The 21563-nt window shown below is 46.7% G+C and overlaps 1 protein-coding gene across 2 annotated transcripts in view; it reads right to left on the bottom strand.

Annotated features, from left to right (window-relative positions):
* The window catches only part of usp33 (ubiquitin specific peptidase 33), a 122440-nt gene that overhangs the window by 12512 nt on the left and 88365 nt on the right, over window positions 1-21563 (bottom strand). The window contains exons 14-17 of one of the 2 annotated variants that reach the window (XM_055866020.1): window positions 14042-14146; window positions 13885-13930; window positions 13606-13786; window positions 3431-3557 (exon numbers count right to left, since the gene is read on the bottom strand). In XM_055866020.1, coding sequence (XP_055721995.1) covers window positions 3431-3557; window positions 13606-13786; window positions 13885-13930; window positions 14042-14146 — 459 coding nt within the window. The other variant, XM_055866022.1, reaches the window with a different exon arrangement.

Below are 21563 nucleotides of genomic sequence, written 5' to 3'. Positions count from 1 at the left end.
GGTCAGTACCCTGCAGCATTCTGTATGTTTTACAGTACAGAGACCTTAAAACCGGTGTAATGTTCTCTCTGTCTGGTCTGGGTCAGTACCCTGCAGCATTCTGTATGCTTTACAGTTGACCAATTTCTTTCTTGGGTAGACCAGACAGGAGAGCATTACAGTAGTCAAGCCTGCTTGTAATAAAAGCATGGATGAGTCTCTCTGTATCATCCTGAGAGAGAAACAGCCGCACCATGGCAAATGTTCCTCAGGTGGTTAAAAGCTATTTTGGTCACATTCCTAATCTGTGATTCAACATTTAGTTCAGAATCTAAAATAACACATTTTCTAAGGTATCTGTGACCAACAGATGCATATCTGTATTCCCAGTCATGTATAATTCATAGATTAGGGCACAATTTCTTTATATTAACTGTAATTTAGTAAAATCTTTAAAAAAATGTTGCATTTTATATTTTTGTTCAGTGTAAATTATAATCTAACACTGCCTCAAGGAAGGATTTAGTGTAAATTATCATCTGTAACACTGCCTCAAGGGAGGATTTAGTGTAAATTATAATCCGTAACACTGCCTCAAGGGAGGATTTAATGTAAATTATCATCTAACACTGCCTCAAGGGAGGATTTAGTGTAAATTATAATCTGTAACACTGCCTCAAGGGAGGATTTAGTGTAAATTATCATCTGTAACACTGCCTCAAGGGAGGATTTAGTGTAAATTATAATCCGTAACACTGCCTCAAGGGAGGATTTAATGTAAATTATCATCTAACACTGCCTCAAGGGAGGATTTAGTGTAAATTATAATCTGTAACACTGCCTCAAGGGAGGATTTAGTGTAAATTATCATCTGTAACACTGCCTCAAGAAAGGGCTCAAATCTTGGCAGATTAGAATGTTGTTGATGTCTGTAAACAGGAAGTCACCCCACAGGGTATCATTACATCATAGATTCCCTCTTGGGTTGGTGGTTATGCTGTGTTGCTTTGTGCACAGAGATCCTATAAATTACTATGTAATTCTGTGGTTTTACCTATGAATTACTATGTAGTTCTATGGTTTTGCCTATAAATTACTATGTAGTTCTATGGTTTTGCCTATAAATTACTATGTCGTTCTGTGGTTTTGCCTATTAAATTACTATGTAATTCTATGGTTTTGCCTATGAATTACTATATGTAGTTCTATGGTTTTGCCTATAAATTACTATGTAGTTCTGTGGTTTTGCCTATTAAATTACTATGTGTAGTTCTGTGGTTTTGCCTATAAATTACTATATGTAGTTCTATGGTTTTGCCTATAAATTACTATGTAATTATATGGTTTTGCCTATGAATTACTATATGTAGTTCTATGGTTTTGCCTATAAATTACTATGTAATTATATGGTTTTGCCTATAAATTACTATATGTAGTTCTATGGTTTTGCCTATAAATTACTATGTAGTTCTATGGTTTTGCCTATAAATTACTATGTAGTTCTATGGTTTTGCCTATAAATTACTATATGTAGTTCTATGGTTTTGCCTATAAATTACTATATGTAGTTCTATGGTTTTGCCTATAAATTACTATATGTAGTTCTATGGTTTTGCCTATAAATTACTATGTAATTATATGGTTTTGCCTATAAATTACTATGTAATTATATGGTTTTGCCTATAAATTACTATGTAGTTCTATGGTTTTGCCTATAAATTACTATGTAATTATATGGTTTTGCCTATAAATTACTATATGTAGTTCTATGGTTTTGCCTATGAATTACTATGTAGTTCTGTGGTTTTGCCTATAAATTACTATGTAATTCTATGGTTTTGCCTATAAATTACTATGTAATTATATGGTTTTGCCTATAAATTACTATGTAATTATATGGTTTTGCCTATAAATTACTATGTAATTCTATGGTTTTGCCTATAAATTACTATGTAATTCTATGGTTTTGCCTATAAATTACTATATGTAATTATATGGTTTTGCCTATAAATTACTATGTAATTCTATGGTTTTGCCTATAAATTACTATGTAATTCTATGGTTTTGCCTATAAATTACTATATGTAGTTCTATGGTTTTGCCTATAAATTACTATGTAGTTCTATGGTTTTGCCTATAAATTACTATGTAATTATATGGTTTTGCCTATGAATTACTATATGTAGTTCTGTGGTTTTGCCTATAAATTACTATGTAATTATATGGTTTTGCCTATGAATTACTATATGTAATTATATGGTTTTGCCTATGAATTACTATGTGTAGTTCTATGGTTTTGCCTATAAATTACTATGTAATTCTATGGTTTTGCCTATAAATTACTATATGTAGTTCTATGGTTTTGCCTATAAATTACTATGTAATTATATGGTTTTGCCTATGAATTACTATATGTAATTATATGGTTTTGCCTATGAATTACTATATGTAGTTCTATGGTTTTGCCTATAAATTACTATGTAATTATATGGTTTTGCCTATAAATTACTATGTAATTATATGGTTTTGCCTATAAATTACTATGTAATTATATGGTTTTGCCTATGAATTACTATATGTAGTTCTATGGTTTTGCCTATAAATTACTATGTAATTATATGGTTTTGCCTATAAATTACTATGTAATTATATGGTTTTGCCTATAAATTACTATATGTAGTTCTATGGTTTTGCCTATAAATTACTATGTAATTATATGGTTTTGCCTATGAATTACTATGTAGTTCTATGGTTTTGCCTATAAATTACTATGTAGTTCTATGGTTTTGCCTATAAATTACTATGTAGTTCTGTGGTTTTGCCTATAAATTACTATGTAGTTCTATGGTTTTGCCTATAAATTACTATGTAGTTCTATGGTTTTGCCTATAAATTACTATATGTAGTTCTGTGGTTTTGCCTATAAATTACTATGTAATTATATGGTTTTGCCTATAAATTACTATGTAGTTCTATGGTTTTGCCTATAAATTACTATGTAGTTCTGTGGTTTTGCCTATAAATTACTATATGTAGTTCTGTGGTTTTGCCTATAAATTACTATGTAATTATATGGTTTTGCCTATGAATTACTATATGTAGTTCTATGGTTTTGCCTATAAATTACTATGTAGTTCTATGGTTTTGCCTATAAATTACTATATGTAGTTCTGTGGTTTTGCCTATAAATTACTGTGTAGTTCTGTGGTTTTGCCTATAAATTACTATATGTAGTTCTATGGTTTTGCCTATAAATTACTATGTAATTCTGTGGTTTTGCCTATAAATTACTATGTAGTTCTATGGTTTTGCCTATAAATTACTATGTAATTCTGTGGTTTTGCCTATAAATTACTATGTAATTCTATGGTTTTGCCTATAAATTTCTATATGTAATTCTGTGGTTTTGCATATAAATTACTGTATGTAATTATATGGTTTTGCATCTTACTTGTAGAATAGGACGTAGGCCTCAGCGTTCTGGACGCAGGACTCTGACACCTCGGTAACGCTCTGGTCGTCAAACTCATACCACAGGTTGTTCAGGTCATTCCTGCAGTAGGCTATGTAGTGACCACCTGGAGAGAGTAGGAGGAGGGAGAGAGGGAGAGGAGGAGAGGAGAAGAAGAGGTTGTTCAGGTCATTCCTACAGTAGGCTATGTAGTGACCACCTGGAGAGAGTAGGAGGAGGGAGAGGAGGAGAGGAGAAGAAGAGGTTGTTCAGGTCATTCCTACAGTAGGCTATGTAGTGACCACCTGGAGAGAGTAGGAGGAGGGAGAGGAGGAGAGGAGAAGAAGAGGTTGTCCAGGTCATTCCTACAGTAGGCTATGTAGTGACCACCTGGAGAGAGTAGGAGGAGGGAGAGGAGGAGAGGAGGAGAGGAGAAGAAGAGGTTGTTCAGGTCATTCCTACAGTAGGTTATGTAGTGACCACCTGGAGAGAGTAGGAGGAGAGGGAGAGGAGGAGAGGGAGAGGAGGAGAGGGAGAAGAAGAGGTTGTTCAGGTCATTCCTGCAGTAGGCTATGTAGTGACCACCTGGAGAGAGTAGGAGGAGGGAGAGGAGGAGAGGGAGAGAGGAGAAGAAGAGGTTGTCCAGGTCATTCCTACAGTAGGCTATGTAGTGACCACCTGGAGAGAGTAGGAGGAGGGAGAGGAGGAGAGGGAGAGGAGGAGAGGAGAAGAAGAGGTTGTTCAGGTCATTCCTACAGTAGGTTATGTAGTGACCACCTGGAGAGAGTAGGAGGAGGGAGAGAGGGAGAGGAGGAGAGGAGAAGAAGAGGTTGTTCAGGTCATTCCTACAGTAGGTTATGTAGTGACCACCTGGAGAGAGTAGGAGGAGGGAGAGGAGGAGAGGAGAAGAAGAGGTTGTCCAGGTCATTCCTACAGTAGGCTATGTAGTGACCACCTGGAGAGAGTAGGAGGAGGGAGAGGAGGAGAGGGAGAGGAGGAGAGGAGAAGAAGAGGTTGTCCAGGTCATTCCTGCAGTAGGTTATAAATATAAATTTACATTCTAAATTACATTCCTACAGTAGGTAGTTGTCCTGGTCATTCCTACAGTAGGTAGTGTAGTTGTCCTGGTCATTCCTACAGTAGGTAGTGTAGTTGTCCAGGTCATCCCTACAGTAGGTAGTGTAGTTGTCCTGGTCATTCCTACAGTAGGTAGTGTAGTTGTCCTGGTCATTCCTACAGTAGGTTGTGTAGTTGTCCTGGTCATTCCTACAGTAGGTAGTGTAGTTGTCCTGGTCATTCCTACAGTAGGTAGTGTAGTTGTCCAGGTCATTCCTACAGTAGGTAGTGTAGTTGTCCAGGTCATTCCTACAGTAGGTAGTGTAGTTGTCCAGGTCATTCCTACAGTAGGTTGTGTAGTTGTCCTGGTCATTCCTACAGTAGGTAGTGTAGTTGTCCTGGTCATTCCTACAGTAGGTAGTGTAGTTGTCCTGGTCATTCCTACAGTAGGTAGTGTAGTTGTCCAGGTCATTCCTACAGTAGGTAGTGTAGTTGTCCAGGTCATTCCTACAGTAGGTAGTGTAGTTGTCCAGGTCATTCCTACAGTAGGTTGTTGTCCTGGTCATTCCTACAGTAGGTAGTGTAGTTGTCCAGGTCATTCCTACAGTAAGTAGTTGTCCTGGTCATTCCTACAGTAGGTAGTGTAGTTGTCCTGGTCATTCCTACAGTAGGTAGTGTAGTTGTCCAGGTCATTCCTACAGTAGGTAGTGTAGTTGTCCAGGTCATTCCTACAGTAGGTAGTGTAGTTGTCCTGGTCATTCCTACAGTAGGTAGTGTAGTTGTCCAGGTCATTCCTACAGTAGGTAGTGTAGTTGTCCAGGTCATTCCTACAGTAGGTAGTGTAGTTGTCCAGGTCATTCCTACAGTAAGTAGTTGTCCTGGTCATTCCTACAGTAGGTAGTGTAGTTGTCCTGGTCATTCCTACAGTAGGTAGTGTAGTTGTCCAGGTCATTCCTACAGTAGGTAGTGTAGTTGTCCAGGTCATTCCTACAGTAGGTAGTGTAGTTGTCCAGGTCATTCCTACAGTAGGTAGTGTAGTTGTCCTGGTCATTCCTACAGTAGGTAGTGTAGTTGTCCAGGTCATTCCTACAGTAGGTTGTTGTCCTGGTCATTCCTACAGTAGGTAGTGTAGTTGTCCTGGTCATTCCTACAGTAGGTAGTGTAGTTGTCCAGGTCATTCCTACAGTAGGTTGTGTAGTTGTCCAGGTCATTCCTACAGTAGGTAGTGTAGTTGTCCAGGTCATTCCTACAGTAGGTAGTGTAGTTGTCCAGGTCAGTCCTACAGTAGGTAGTGTAGTTGTCCAGGTCATTCCTACAGTAGGTTGTGTAGTTGTCCAGGTCATTCCTACAGTAGGTAGTGTAGTTGTCCAGGTCATTCCTACAGTAGGTAGTGTAGTTGTCCAGGTCATTCCTACAGTAGGTAGTGTAGTTGTCCAGGTCATTCCTACAGTAGGTAGTGTAGTTGTCCAGGTCATTCCTACAGTAGGTTATGTAGTTGTCCTGGTCATTCCTACAGTAGGTTATGTAGTTGTCCAGGTCATTCCTACAGTAGGTTATGTAGTTGTCCTGGTCATTCCTACAGTAGGTAGTGTAGTTGTCCTGGTCATTCCTACAGTAGGTAGTGTAGTTGTCCAGGTCATTCCTACAGTAGGTAGTGTAGTTGTCCAGGTCATTCCTACAGTAGGTTATGTAGTTGTCCAGGTCATTCCTACAGTAGGTAGTGTAGTTGTCCTGGTCATTCCTACAGTAGGTAGTGTCGTTGTCCTGGTCATTCCTACAGTAGGTAGTGTCGTTGTCCTGGTCATTCCTACAGTAGGTAGTGTAGTTGTCCAGGTCATTCCTACAGTAGGTTGTGTAGTTGTCCAGGTCATTCCTACAGTAGGTTGTTGTCCTGGTCATTCCTACAGTAGGTAGTGTAGTTGTCCTGGTCATCCCTACAGTAGGTAGTGTAGTTGTCCAGGTCATTCCTACAGTAGGTAGTGTAGTTGTCCTGGTCATTCCTACAGTAGGTTGTGTAGTTGTCCAGGTCATTCCTACAGTAGGTTGTTGTCCTGGTCATTCCTACAGTAGGTTGTGTAGTTGTCCTGGTCATTCCTACAGTAGGTAGTGTAGTTGTCCTGGTCATTCCTACAGTAGGTAGTGTAGTTGTCCCGGTCATTCCTACAGTAGGTATTGTAGTTGTCCAGGTCATTCCTACAGTAGGTAGTGTAGTTGTCCTGGTCATTCCTACAGTAGGTAGTGTAGTTGTCCAGGTCATTCCTACAGTAGGTAGTGTAGTTGTCCAGGTCATTCCTACAGTAGGTAGTGTAGTTGTCCAGGTCATTCCTACAGTAGGTTATGTAGTTGTCCAGGTCATTCCTACAGTAGGTAGTGTAGTTGTCCTGGTCATTCCTACAGTAGGTAGTGTAGTTGTCCAGGTCATTCCTACAGTAGGTAGTGTAGTTGTCCTGGTCATTCCTACAGTAGGTTATGTAGTTGTCCAGGTCATTCCTACAGTAGGTAGTGTAGTTGTCCAGGTCATTCCTACAGTAGGTAGTGTAGTTGTCCTGGTCATTCCTACAGTAGGTTATGTAGTTGTCCAGGTCATTCCTACAGTAGGTTATGTAGTTGTCCAGGTCATTCCTACAGTAGGTAGTGTAGTTGTCCAGGTCATTCCTACAGTAGGTAGTGTCGTTGTCCTGGTCATTCCTACAGTAGGTTGTGTAGTTGTCCTGGTCATTCCTACAGTAGGTTGTGTAGTTGTCCTGGTCATTCCTACAGTAGGTTGTTGTCCTGGTCATTCCTACAGTAGGTTGTGTAGTTGTCCAGGTCATTCCTACAGTAGGTAGTGTAGTTGTCCAGGTCATCCCTACAGTAGGTAGTGTAGTTGTCCCGGTCATTCCTACAGTAGGTTATGTAGTTGTCCCGGTCATTCCTACAGTAGGTTGTGTAGTTGTCCTGGTCATTCCTACAGTAGGTAGTGTAGTTGTCCTGGTCATTCCTACAGTAGGTTGTTGTCCTGGTCATTCCTACAGTAGGTAGTGTAGTTGTCCTGGTCATTCCTACAGTAGGTAGTTGTCCAGGTCATCCCTACAGTAGGTAGTGTAGTTGTCCCGGTCATTCCTACAGTAGGTTATGTAGTTGTCCTGGTCATTCCTACAGTAGGTTATGTAGTTGTCCTGGTCATTCCTACAGTAGGTAGTGTAGTTGTCCTGGTCATTCCTACAGTAGGTAGTGTAGTTGTCCTGGTCATTCCTACAGTAGGTTGTGTAGTTGTCCCGGTCATTCCTACAGTAGGTTGTGTAGTTGTCCCGGTCATTCCTACAGTAGGTTATGTAGTTGTCCTGGTCATTCCAACAGTAGGTAGTGTAGTTGTCCAGGTCATTCCTACAGTAGGTTGTGTAGTTGTCCAGGTCATTCCTGCAGTAGGTAGTGTAGTTGTCCAGGTCATTCCTACAGTAGGTAGTGTAGTTGTCCCGGTCATTCCTACAGTAGGTTGTGTAGTTGTCCCGGTCATTCCTACAGTAGGTAGTGTAGTTGTCCAGGTCATTCCTACAGTAGGTTGTGTAGTTGTCCAGGTCATTCCTACAGTAGGTAGTTGTCCTGGTCATTCCTACAGTAGGTAGTGTAGTTGTCCTGGTCATTCCTACAGTAGGTAGTGTAGTTGTCCTGGTCATTCCTACAGTAGGTAGTGTAGTTGTCCTGGTCATTCCTACAGTAGGTAGTGTAGTTGTCCAGGTCATTCCTACAGTAGGTAGTGTAGTTGTCCCGGTCATTCCTACAGTAGGTTGTGTAGTTGTCCCGGTCATTCCTACAGTAGGTAGTGTAGTTGTCCTGGTCATTCCTACAGTAGGTTGTGTAGTTGTCCAGGTCATTCCTACAGTAGGTAGTGTAGTTGTCCAGGTCATTCCTACAGTAGGTTAGGTAGTTGTCCAGGTCATTCCTACAGTAGGTTGTGTAGTTGTCCCGGTCATTCCTACAGTAGGTTATGTAGTTGTCCTGGTCATTCCTACAGTAGGTAGTGTAGTTGTCCTGGTCATTCCTACAGTAGGTAGTGTAGTTGTCCTGGTCATTCCTACAGTAGGTAGTGTAGTTGTCCAGGTCATTCCTACAGTAGGTAGTGTAGTTGTCCTGGTCATTCCTACAGTAGGTAGTGTAGTTGTCCAGGTCATTCCTACAGTAGGTTGTTGTCCTGGTCATTCCTACAGTAGGTAGTTGTCCTGGTCATTCCTACAGTAGGTAGTGTAGTTGTCCTGGTCATTCCTACAGTAGGTAGTGTAGTTGTCCTGGTCATTCCTACAGTAGGTAGTGTAGTTGTCCAGGTCATTCCTACAGTAGGTAGTGTAGTTGTCCTGGTCATTCCTACAGTAGGTTGTGTAGTTGTCCCGGTCATTCCTACAGTAAGTAGTTGTCCAGGTCATTCCTACAGTAGGTAGTGTAGTTGTCCTGGTCATTCCTACAGTAGGTTGTGTAGTTGTCCTGGTCATTCCTACAGTAGGTAGTGTAGTTGTCCTGGTCATTCCTACAGTAGGTTGTTGTCCTGGTCATTCCTACAGTAGGTAGTGTAGTTGTCCTGGTCATTCCTACAGTAGGTTATGTAGTTGTCCAGGTCATTCCTACAGTAGGTAGTGTAGTTGTCCTGGTCATTCCTACAGTAGGTAGTGTAGTTGTCCTGGTCATTCCTACAGTAGGTTGTTGTCCTGGTCATTCCTACAGTAGGTAGTGTAGTTGTCCTGGTCATTCCTACAGTAGGTAGTGTAGTTGTCCAGGTCATTCCTACAGTAGGTAGTGTAGTTGTCCTGGTCATTCCTACAGTAGGTAGTGTAGTTGTCCTGGTCATTCCTACAGTAGGTTGTTGTCCTGGTCATTCCTACAGTAGGTAGTGTAGTTGTCCTGGTCATTCCTACAGTAGGTAGTGTAGTTGTCCTGGTCATTCCTACAGTAGGTAGTGTAGTTGTCCAGGTCATTCCTACAGTAGGTAGTGTAGTTGTCCAGGTCATTCCTACAGTAGGTTATGTAGTTGTCCCGGTCATTCCTACAGTAGGTAGTGTAGTTGTCCCGGTCATTCCTACAGTAGGTAGTGTAGTTGTCCTGGTCATTCCTACAGTAGGTAGTGTAGTTGTCCTGGTCATTCCTACAGTAGGTAGTGTAGTTGTCCTGGTCATTCCTACAGTAGGTTGTTGTCCTGGTCATTCCTACAGTAGGTTGTTGTCCTGGTCATTCCTACAGTAGGTAGTGTAGTTGTCCAGGTCATTCCTACAGTAGGTTAGGTAGTTGTCCAGGTCATTCCTACAGTAGGTTAGGTAGTTGTCCAGGTCATTCCTACAGTAGGTAGTGTAGTTGTCCAGGTCATTCCTACAGTAGGTAGTGTAGTTGTCCAGGTCATTCCTACAGTAGGTAGTGTAGTTGTCCAGGTCATTCCTACAGTAGGTAGTGTAGTTGTCCAGGTCATTCCTACAGTAGGTAGTGTAGTTGTCCAGGTCATTCCTACAGTAGGTAGTGTAGTTGTCCAGGTCATTCCTACAGTAGGTAGTGTAGTTGTCCAGGTCATTCCTACAGTAGGTAGTGTAGTTGTCCTGGTCATTCCTACAGTAGGTAGTGTAGTTGTCCTGGTCATTCCTACAGTAGGTTGTTGTCCAGGTCATTCCTACAGTAGGTAGTGTAGTTGTCCAGGTCATTCCTACAGTAGGTAGTGTAGTTGTCCTGGTCATTCCTACAGTAGGTATTGTAGTTGTCCAGGTCATTCCTACAGTAGGTAGTGTAGTTGTCCAGGTCATTCCTACAGTAGGTAGTGTAGTTGTCCAGGTCATTCCTACAGTAGGTAGTGTAGTTGTCCAGGTCATTCCTACAGTAGGTAGTGTAGTTGTCCAGGTCATTCCTACAGTAGGTAGTGTAGTTGTCCAGGTCATTCCTACAGTAGGTAGTGTAGTTGTCCTGGTCATTCCTGCAGTAGGTAGTGTAGTTGTCCAGGTCATTCCTACAGTAGGTTGTTGTCCAGGTCATTCCTACAGTAGGTAGTGTAGTTGTCCTGGTCATTCCTACAGTAGGTAGTGTAGTTGTCCTGGTCATTCCTACAGTAGGTTAGGTAGTTGTCCAGGTCATTCCTACAGTAGGTTAGGTAGTTGTCCAGGTCATTCCTACAGTAGGTAGTGTAGTTGTCCAGGTCATTCCTACAGTAGGTTATGTAGTTGTCCAGGTCATTCCTACAGTAGGTAGTGTAGTTGTCCAGGTCATTCCTACAGTAGGTAGTGTAGTTGTCCAGGTCATTCCTACAGTAGGTAGTGTAGTTGTCCTGGTCATTCCTACAGTAGGTAGTGTAGTTGTCCAGGTCATTCCTACAGTAGGTAGTGTAGTTGTCCAGGTCATTCCTACAGTAGGTTATGTAGTTGTCCAGGTCATTCCTACAGTAGGTAGTGTAGTTGTCCAGGTCATTCCTACAGTAGGTTATGTAGTTGTCCTGGTCATTCCTACAGTAGGTAGTGTAGTTGTCCAGGTCATTCCTACAGTAGGTAGTGTAGTTGTCCAGGTCATTCCTACAGTAGGTTATGTAGTGGCCACCTGGTGTTGAAAGTTTAGTTCATTCAAGAGTAGGGAATGTACTTCTACACATCATTGGTCCTGGTGCAGAGTCCTCGTGTGTCCCAATAATATCTCCTTTCATTCACTACTTCCCACAAATCTTAAAGCATTTGGATTGGTGGAGGCATGAGCTTGTCACTAGTGGGAGTTTCCACCATATTTCTTCCACCAGTAAATTTCCTTTCAAATCAGAGAAAGGAAAGTGGACAAGTGCACACTTAGGGAGGAAGGAGAGATAATTAGGAAGGAGCCATAGAGAGGTTGGAAAAGGTGAAAAGTAAATCAAATAAAAAATGTGCTTTGCAACATTCTTTGTAAACAGGTAAATCACTAACAGTGATATGCTTACTGACACACCCATCCCTACAATGCAGAGAGGTTGATACATTTGTAAAAAAATTTAATTGAAAAATAATAAGAAGAAATAAAAACCACTGAGTAACGATAACTTGGCTATATACACAGGGGGTAACAGTTAGCTAGACAAGAAGAACACAGTAGTGAGAGTAACTTCAACCACTGCATGGATCTATCTCAATGAATCACGTTCAGTTTATAATTACAGCCTCATAGGAGTGCCAACCAAAAACCATCATCTGCCGGGCGCCTTGCCGCATTATCTGCCGGGCGCCTTGCCGCATTATCTGCCGGGCGCCTTGCCGCATTATCTGCCGGGCGCCTTGCCGCATTATCTGCCGGGCGCCTTGCCGCATTATCTGCCGGGCGCCTTGCCGCATTATCTGCCGGGCGCCTTGCCGCATTATCTGCCGGGCGCCTTGCCGCATTGTCTGCCTGTCGCATTATCTACCTGCCGCCTTGCCGCATTATCTACCTGCCGCCTTGCCGCATTATCTACCTGGCGCCTTGCCGCATTATCTACCTGGCGCCTTGCCGCATTATCTACCTGGCGCCGGCCACATTATCTACCTGGCGCCGGCCACATTATCTACCTGGCGCCGGCCACATTATCTACCCGGCAATGTCTACATTATCTACCCGGCAATGTCTACATTATCTGTTAAACAATGTTCAGAACGTTGGGGAATGGTCTCCGCTCTACCTGCACATTACCATATCGATCCTACACATTACCATATCGATCCTACACATTACCATATCGATCCTACACATTACCATATCTATCCTACACATTACCATATCTATCCTACACCATATCTATTCCACACATTACCATATCTATCCCACACATTACCATAACTATTCTACACATTACCATAACTATTCTACACATTACCATAACTATTCTACACATTACCATAACTATTCTACACATTACCATAACTATTCTACACATTACCATAACTACTCTATACATTACCATAACTATTCTACACATTACCATACCTATCCTACACATTACCATATCTATTCTACACATTACCATATATATTCTACACATTACCATATCTATCCTACACATTACCATAACTATTCTAAACATTACCATAACTATTCTACACATTACCATAACTATTCTACACATTACCATAACTATTCTATACATTACCATAACTATCCTACACATGACCATATATATTCTACACATGACCATATATATTCTACACATGACCATATATATTCTACACATGACCATATCTATCCTACACATTACCATATCTATCCTACACATTACCATATCTATCCTACACATTACCATATCTATCCCACACATTACCATATCTATCCCACACATTACCATATCTATCCTACACATTACCATATCTATTCTACACATTACCATATCTATTCTACACATTACCATATGTATTCTACACATTACCATATCTATTCTACACCACATCCATCCTACACATTACCACTAACATCCTACACCATATCTACTCTACACATTACCATATCTACTCTACACATTACCATATCCATCCTACACATTACCATATCCATCCTACACATTACCATATCTACTCTACACATTACCATATCTACTCTACACATTACCATATGTATTCTACACATTACCATATCTACTCTACACATTACCATATCTACTCTACACATTACCATATCTACTCTACACATTACCATATCTACTCTACACATTACCATATCTATCCTACACATTACCATATCTATTCTACACATTACCATATCTATTCTACACCACATCCATCCTGCACATTACCACTAACATCCTACACCATATCTACTCTACACATTACCATATCTACTCTACACATTACCATATCTACTCTACACATTACCATATCTACTCTACACATTACCATATCCATCCAACACATTACCATATCCATCCTACACATTACCATATCTGCTCTACACATTACCATATCTACTCTACACATTACCATATCTACTCTAGACATTACCATATCTACTCTAGACATTACCATATCTACTCTACACATTACCATATCTACTCTACACATTACCATATCTACTCTACACATTACCATATCTACTCTACACATTACCATATCTATTCTACATCATACATTCCTATCTGAAAGCTCTAGCATCCTCCCATCTCAGAGGGGGCTTGGCCAGTATGGAACACTCACTGCTGGCGGTGCCATGGTGACAGATGACGGACAGCAGGTCATAGGAGGTGGTGTGGGCGGAGCTATCCTTGGCCAGGAAGGGCTGCAGGTCCAGGCCCTCCAATGGGAAGGAGACGTGAGTCCCGATCTTAGTGGAGAACATCAGCTCGTGTCTAAACCGCTTCAAGTGGATGCACAGGATCTGGAGGGGATGACAAATCATTTAATATTCAACTGTGCTGCCTGGTTTAGTAGTAGTGACATAACTTGATGGCTTTTCTAATGCGGTGGAGCGCTCACCTCTGGTACACTCTGAACTTTACAGAATTTCACTCCGTTACGTAATCTAGGAGAATTTAAAAAAGCACAGTCTTTATTCATGTAGAAGTTTCACTTCCGTCATCTAACATATTTTTTAAATCTCCTTTTTAAAAAGTTACAGTTGTGAGGTACTCACTTCTTGCATTTCTCACAGCTGTACATGTTGTCTCCTTTCAGCTCGTCTCGGGCAAAGAAGGCAGCCAGACAGTCCTGTAGGGTCACCACAGGTCCCCAGAACCAGCTGGAACACATCACAGTTTAACCATTAACAGAATAGACAACTGACAGAACTTATCAGCTTTAACCAAGGAATATCCTTCTTTTTCTGGTCGAGTCACATGCTCAGGAAAAACTGTTGACCCCTATACGTTGAGCCCCATACGTTGAGCCCTATACTACACACTTGGTGTCAGCAGACTATCCCCTATGAGCTATAACACCTATATGTTGACCCCTATATGTTGACCCCTATATGTCGACCCCTATACTACACACTTGGTATCAGCAGACTATCCCCTATGAGCTATAACCCCTATATGTCGACCCCTATATGTCGACCCCTATACTACTGTACACACTTGGTGTCAGCAGACTATCCCCTATGACCTATAACCCCTATACGTTGACCCCTATGCGTTGACCCCTATACTACACACTTGGTGTCAGCAGACTATCCCCTATGACCTATAACCCCTATACGTTGACCCCTATGCGTTGACCCCTATACTACACACTTGGTGTCAGCAGACTATCCCCTATGACCTATAACCCCTATACGTTGACCCCTATACGTTGACCCCTATACTACACACTTGGTGTCAGCAGACTATCCCCTATGACCTATAACCCCTATACGTTGACCCCTATACGTTGACCCCTATACTACACACTTGGTGTCAGCAGACTATCCCCTATGAGCTATAACCCCTATATGTTGACCCCTATATGTTGACCCCTATACGTTGACCCCTATACGTTGACCCCTATACGTTGACCCCTATACGTTGACCCCCACTCAACACACTCTGGGCTCTATTTTCGGCTGCCGTTAAGGCGGCGCTAGTGTCAAATGCTCTTTGGCAATTTCAACTTGTAAAAGCCAGCGCTCTGCTTTTTTCAACCCTAGCGACAGGGCTGGTAATTTACCTGTCTTATAATCAGCTCGCTGGCGCTGAGACAGGAGGGGTGGAAATATTTTAGGTGTCCTCAAAAACGTGCTCCAATGTGCCAATTTCAAGCAACTCTACCGGTGATATTTAAGACTCACCAAATGCTGGTCTTAGCGGTAAAGAAAATTGGTTATGGCACCAATTAGTCAGTGGCGGGGCACAGTATTTTATTTAACATTTAATTAACCTTTATTTAACCAGGCAAGTCAGTTAAGAACAAATTTAAAATTTACAATGACGGCCTACACCGGCCAAACCCAGACGACGCTGGGTCAATTGTGCTCCGCGCTACGGGAATCCCAATCACGGCCGGTTGTGATACAGCCTGGAATCGAACCAGGGTCTGTAGTGATGCCTCTAGCGCTGAGATGCTGCGTCACTTGGGAGCCTAATCAGTAGTCTATAAACAATGTTTATTTCAAATATCACGAGCAGCAAAACAGTCAGACATTCCCCCTTTTTTTCTTTATATTGGACATTATTTTTTGTCCTTACAGCTTCTGTGAAAAGTTTGGACTTTTTAGGCCTATGTGCGATGCCCACTGAATGAAAGGTGTCAGTGACTGTAGGAAGACTGTTGAGGAACATCAAGTTATTACAATAGAAACTGCTTATTGTTTTTCCTTTATCCGTGTACACTTTCATCTGTTGGACCCGACTGTCAAATAGCGGGGAATTCTGATCGCTGTCCTTGGTGCTGAACCCGTTTGTAGCCTAGACTAAACAGTGGAGGCTGGTGAGGGGAGGACGGCTCATAATAAATGTCTGGAACGGAGCGAATAGAATGGCATTAAACACCTGGAAACCATAGAAACCATGGAAACCATGTGTTTGATGTATCTGATACCATTCCACTGATTCCTCTCCAGTCGTTACTACGAGCCCATCCTCCCCAATTAAGGTGCCACCAACCCCCTGTGCTAGACTATTATCCTGATCATGTGTTTACCACATGGCAAAATCAATAACAGAATTCCTTTCACACTAACAAAGTCACCATTGCCATATCAGGCGATGGTAGGCTCATCTTATTTTAATGTTTTGGGCAATGTCCAATTGTCCATGGCTCCCTGCCTCCCCCCTCTAACCACTAGGCTCCCTGCCTCCCCCCTCTAACCACTAGGCTCCCTGCCTCCCCCCTCTAACCACTAGGCTCCCTGCCTCCCCCCTCTAACCACTAGGCTCCCTGCCTCCCCCCTCTAACCACTAGGCTCCCTGCCTCCCCCCTCTAACCACTAGGCTCCCTGCCTCCCCCCCTCTAACCACTAGGCTCCCTGCCTCCCCCCCTCTAACCACTAGGCTCCCTGCCTCCCCCCCTCTAACCACTAGGCTCCCTGCCTCCCCCCCTCTAACCACTAGGCTCCCTGCCTCCCCCCCTCTAACCACTAGGCTCCCTGCCTCCCCCCCTCTAACCACTAGGCTCCCTGCCTCCCCCCCTCTAACCACTAGGCTCCCTGCCTCCCCCCCTCTAACCACTAGGCTCCCTGCCTCCCCCCCTCTAACCACTAGGCTACCTGCCTCCCCCCCTCTAACCACTAGGCTACCTGCCTCCCCCCCTCTAACCACTAGGCTACCTGCCTCCCCCCTCTAACCACTAGGCTACCTGCCTCCCCCCTCTAACCACTAGGCTACCTGCCTCCCCCCCTCTAACCACTAGGCTCCCTGCCTCCCCCCCTCTAACCACTAGGCTCCCTGCCTCCCCCCCTCTAACCACTAGGCTCCCTGCCTCCCCCCCTCTAACCACTAGGCTCCCTGCCTCCCCCCCTCTAACCACTAGGCTCCCTGCCTCCCCCCCTCTAACCACTAGGCTCCCTGCCTCCCCCCCTCTAACCACTAGGCTCCCTGCCTCCCCCCCTCTAACCACTAGGCTCCCTGCCTCCCCCCCTCTAACCACTAGGCTCCCTGCCTCCCCCCCTCTAACCACTAGGCTCCCTGCCTCCCCCCCTCTAACCACTAGGCTCCCTGCCTCCCCCCCTCTAACCACTAGGCTCCCTGCCTCCCCCCCTCTAACCACTAGGCTCCCTGCCTCCCCCCCTCTAACCACTAGGCTCCCTGCCTCCCCCCCTCTAACCACTAGGCTCCCTGCCTCCCCCCCTCTAACCACTAGGCTCCCTGCCTCCCCCCCTCTAACCACTAGGCTCCCTGCCTCCCCCCCTCTAACCACTAGGCTCCCTGCCTCCCCCCCTCTAACCACTAGGCTCCCTGCCTCCCCCCCTCTAACCACTAGGCTCCCTGCCTCCCCCCCTCTAACCACTAGGCTCCCTGCCTCCCCCCCTCTAACCACTAGGCTCCCTGCCTCCCCCCCTCTAACCACTAGGCTCCCTGCCTCCCCCCCTCTAACCACTAGGCTCCCTGCCTCCCCCCCTCTAACCACTAGGCTCCCTGCCTCCCCCCCTCTAACCACTAGGCTCCCTGCCTCCCCCCCTCTAACCACTAGGCTCCCTGCCTCCCCCCCTCTAACCACTAGGCTCCCTGCCTCCCCCCCTCTAACCACTAGGCTCCCTGCCTCCCCCCCTCTAACCACTAGGCTCCCTGCCTCCCCCCTCTAACCACTAGGCTCCCTGCCTCCCCCCCTCTAACCACTAGGCTGCCTGCCTCCCCCCCTCTAACCACTAGGCTGCCTGCCTCCCCCCCTCTAACCACTAGGCTCCCTGCCTCCCCCCTCTAACCACTAGGCTCCCTGCCTCCCCCCCTCTAACCACTAGGCTCCCTGCCTCCCCCCCTCTAACCACTAGGCTCCCTGCCTCCCCCCCTCTAACCACTAGGCTCCCTGCCTCCCCCCCTCTAACCACTAGGCTGCCTGCCTCCCCCCCTCTAACCACTAGGCTGCCTGCCTCCCCCCTCTAACCACTAGGCTGCCTGCCTCCCCCCTCTAACCACTAGGCTGCCTGCCTCCCCCCCTCTAACCACTAGGCTCCCTGCCTCCCCCCCTCTAACCACTAGGCTCCCTGCCTCCCCCCCTCTAACCACTAGGCTCCCTGCCTCCCCCCCTCTAACCACTAGGCTCCCTGCCTCCCCCCCTCTAACCACTAGGCTGCCTGCCTCCCCCCCTCTAACCACTAGGCTGCCTGCCTCCCCCCTCTAACCACTAGGCTCCCTGCCTCCCCCCTCTAACCACTAGGCTCCCTGCCTCCCCCCCTCTAACCACTAGGCTCCCTGCCTCCCCCCCTCTAACCACTAGGCTCCCTGCCTCCCCCCCTCTAACCACTAGGCTCCCTGCCTCCCCCCTCTAACCACTAGGTTCCCTGCCTCCCCCCTCTAACCACTAGGTTCCCTGCCTCCCCCCTCTAACCACTAGGCTCCCTGCCTCCCCCCTCTAACCACTAGGCTCCCTGCCTCCCCCCCTCTAACCACTAGGCTCCCTGCCTCCCCCCCTCTAACCACTAGGCTCCCTGCCTCCCCCCCTCTAACCACTAGGCTCCCTGCCTCCCCCCTCTAACCACTAGGCTCCCTGCCTCCCCCCTCTAACCACTAGGTTCCCTGCCTCCCCCCCTCTAACCACTAGGCTCCCTGCCTCCCCCCCTCTAACCACTAGGTTCCCTGCCTCCCCCCTCTAACCACTAGGCTCCCTGCCTCCCCCCCTCTAACCACTAGGCTCCCTGCCTCCCCCCCTCTAACCACTAGGCTCCCTGCCTCCCCCCTCTAACCACTAGGTTCCCTGCCTCCCCCCCTCTAACCACTAGGTTCCCTGCCTCCCCCCCTCTAACCACTAGGCTCCCTGCCTCCCCCCTCTAACCACTAGGTTCCCTGCCTCCCCCCTCTAACCACTAGGTTCCCTGCCTCCCCCCTCTAACCACTAGGCTCCCTGCCTCCCCCCCTCTAACCACTAGGCTCCCTGCCTCCCCCCCTCTAACCACTAGGCTCCCTGCCTCCCCCCTCTAACCACTAGGCTCCCTGCCTCCCCCCCTCTAACCACTAGGCTCCCTGCCTCCCCCCCTCTAACCACTAGGCTCCCTGCCTCCCCCCTCTAACCACTAGGCTCCCTGCCTCCCCCCCTCTAACCACTAGGCTGCCTGCCTCCCCCCCTCTAACCACTAGGCTCCCTGCCTCCCCCCCTCTAACCACTAGGCTCCCTGCCTCCCCCCCTCTAACCACTAGGCTCCCTGCCTCCCCCCTCTAACCACTAGGCTCCCTGCCTCCCCCCCTCTAACCACTAGGCTCCCTGCCTCCCCCCCTCTAACCACTAGGCTCCCTGCCTCCCCCCCTCTAACCACTAGGCTCCCTGCCTCCCCCCCTCTAACCACTAGGCTCCCTGCCTCCCCCCCTCTAACCACTAGGCTGCCTGCCTCCCCCCCTCTAACCACTAGGCTGCCTGCCTCCCCCCTCTAACCACTAGGCTGCCTGCCTCCCCCCTCTAACCACTAGGCTGCCTGCCTCCCCCCCTCTAACCACTAGGCTCCCTGCCTCCCCCCCTCTAACCACTAGGCTCCCTGCCTCCCCCCCTCTAACCACTAGGCTCCCTGCCTCCCCCCCTCTAACCACTAGGCTCCCTGCCTCCCCCCCTCTAACCACTAGGCTGCCTGCCTCCCCCCCTCTAACCACTAGGCTGCCTGCCTCCCCCCTCTAACCACTAGGCTCCCTGCCTCCCCCCTCTAACCACTAGGCTCCCTGCCTCCCCCCCTCTAACCACTAGGCTCCCTGCCTCCCCCCCTCTAACCACTAGGCTCCCTGCCTCCCCCCCTCTAACCACTAGGCTCCCTGCCTCCCCCCTCTAACCACTAGGTTCCCTGCCTCCCCCCTCTAACCACTAGGTTCCCTGCCTCCCCCCTCTAACCACTAGGCTCCCTGCCTCCCCCCTCTAACCACTAGGCTCCCTGCCTCCCCCCCTCTAACCACTAGGCTCCCTGCCTCCCCCCCTCTAACCACTAGGCTCCCTGCCTCCCCCCCTCTAACCACTAGGCTCCCTGCCTCCCCCCTCTAACCACTAGGCTCCCTGCCTCCCCCCTCTAACCACTAGGTTCCCTGCCTCCCCCCCTCTAACCACTAGGCTCCCTGCCTCCCCCCCTCTAACCACTAGGTTCCCTGCCTCCCCCCTCTAACCACTAGGCTCCCTGCCTCCCCCCCTCTAACCACTAGGCTCCCTGCCTCCCCCCCTCTAACCACTAGGCTCCCTGCCTCCCCCCTCTAACCACTAGGTTCCCTGCCTCCCCCCCTCTAACCACTAGGTTCCCTGCCTCCCCCCCTCTAACCACTAGGCTCCCTGCCTCCCCCCTCTAACCACTAGGTTCCCTGCCTCCCCCCTCTAACCACTAGGTTCCCTGCCTCCCCCCTCTAACCACTAGGCTCCCTGCCTCCCCCCCTCTAACCACTAGGCTCCCTGCCTCCCCCCCTCTAACCACTAGGCTCCCTGCCTCCCCCCTCTAACCACTAGGCTCCCTGCCTCCCCCCCTCTAACCACTAGGCTCCCTGCCTCCCCCCCTCTAACCACTAGGCTCCCTGCCTCCCCCCTCTAACCACTAGGCTCCCTGCCTCCCCCCCTCTAACCACTAGGCTCCCTGCCTCCCCCCCTCTAACCACTAGGCTCCCTGCCTCCCCCCTCTAACCACTAGGCTCCCTGCCTCCCCCCTCTAACCACTAGGCTCCCTGCCTCCCCCCTCTAACCACTAGGCTCCCTGCCTCCCCCCCTCTAACCACTAGGCTCCCTGCCTTGGTATTTTCTAAAAATGTGAATGTGTATAAACTAATATTTGCATGTTAAAGCCAATAACATAAAACAGTTCACTGGCTACGTGGTTGTTAAAGCGAGGCCTTATTGTAGGGTGAGTGAATAGCATTTAATAAACAAATATTCAGTGATCAGGATTAAACATCCCATGCCTCCTGCCACAGCCCTTAGACCAACGTGGGGACCACAGCCTTATCCTCACGGAACGAGACGTGGTATTCATCATATCCTGTTCCTGACCCCATCCTATGTAGAAAAATATATAGTTGTTGGTTTCAAAACATTTAATGATTTTTTTAAAATCAAATTAATCAACAACAAAAAACGATCAAAGCGTATTAAAAAAGGTTCACCATCTGTGGGTACATGGCTAAATTTATCTGCCGTTTCTGGACAAGTGCAAATCAGATAAGATGGTTCCATGATCTTTATGAAATATGATATTTGCGAGCAGTAGAATGGTGAGTGGACCCTCTTTCTCTATGGCTCTTTATCCAGCTCCTCGGGAACAGGTGGGACGTGTGTAAAACCCTCCACAGTCAGAGTTGCCTCGTCTGTATTTTACGCCCACGGGGACCAATGATGGTGCCTGGAACTGTCTATTTAAAAACAAACCCTTTCATTTTGAGTAGTTATCCCGCTGAAAGGTGAATTCATCTCCCAGTGTCTGGTGGAAAGCTGACTGAACCAGGTTTTCCTCTAGGATTTAGCCTGTGTTTTAGGTTATTGTCCTGCTGAAAGGTGAATTCATCTCCCAGTGTCTGGTGGAAAACAGACTGAACCAGGGTTTCCTCTAGGATTGTGCCTGTGTTTTAGGTTATTGT

Source organism: Salvelinus fontinalis, chromosome 17 (genome assembly GCF_029448725.1).
Source record: "Salvelinus fontinalis isolate EN_2023a chromosome 17, ASM2944872v1, whole genome shotgun sequence".
In the NCBI taxonomy this organism is placed as follows: Eukaryota; Metazoa; Chordata; class Actinopteri; order Salmoniformes; family Salmonidae; genus Salvelinus; species Salvelinus fontinalis.
The sequence above is the reverse complement of the archived record's forward strand: the minus strand, read 5'-3'. Positions and strand labels throughout refer to the sequence as shown.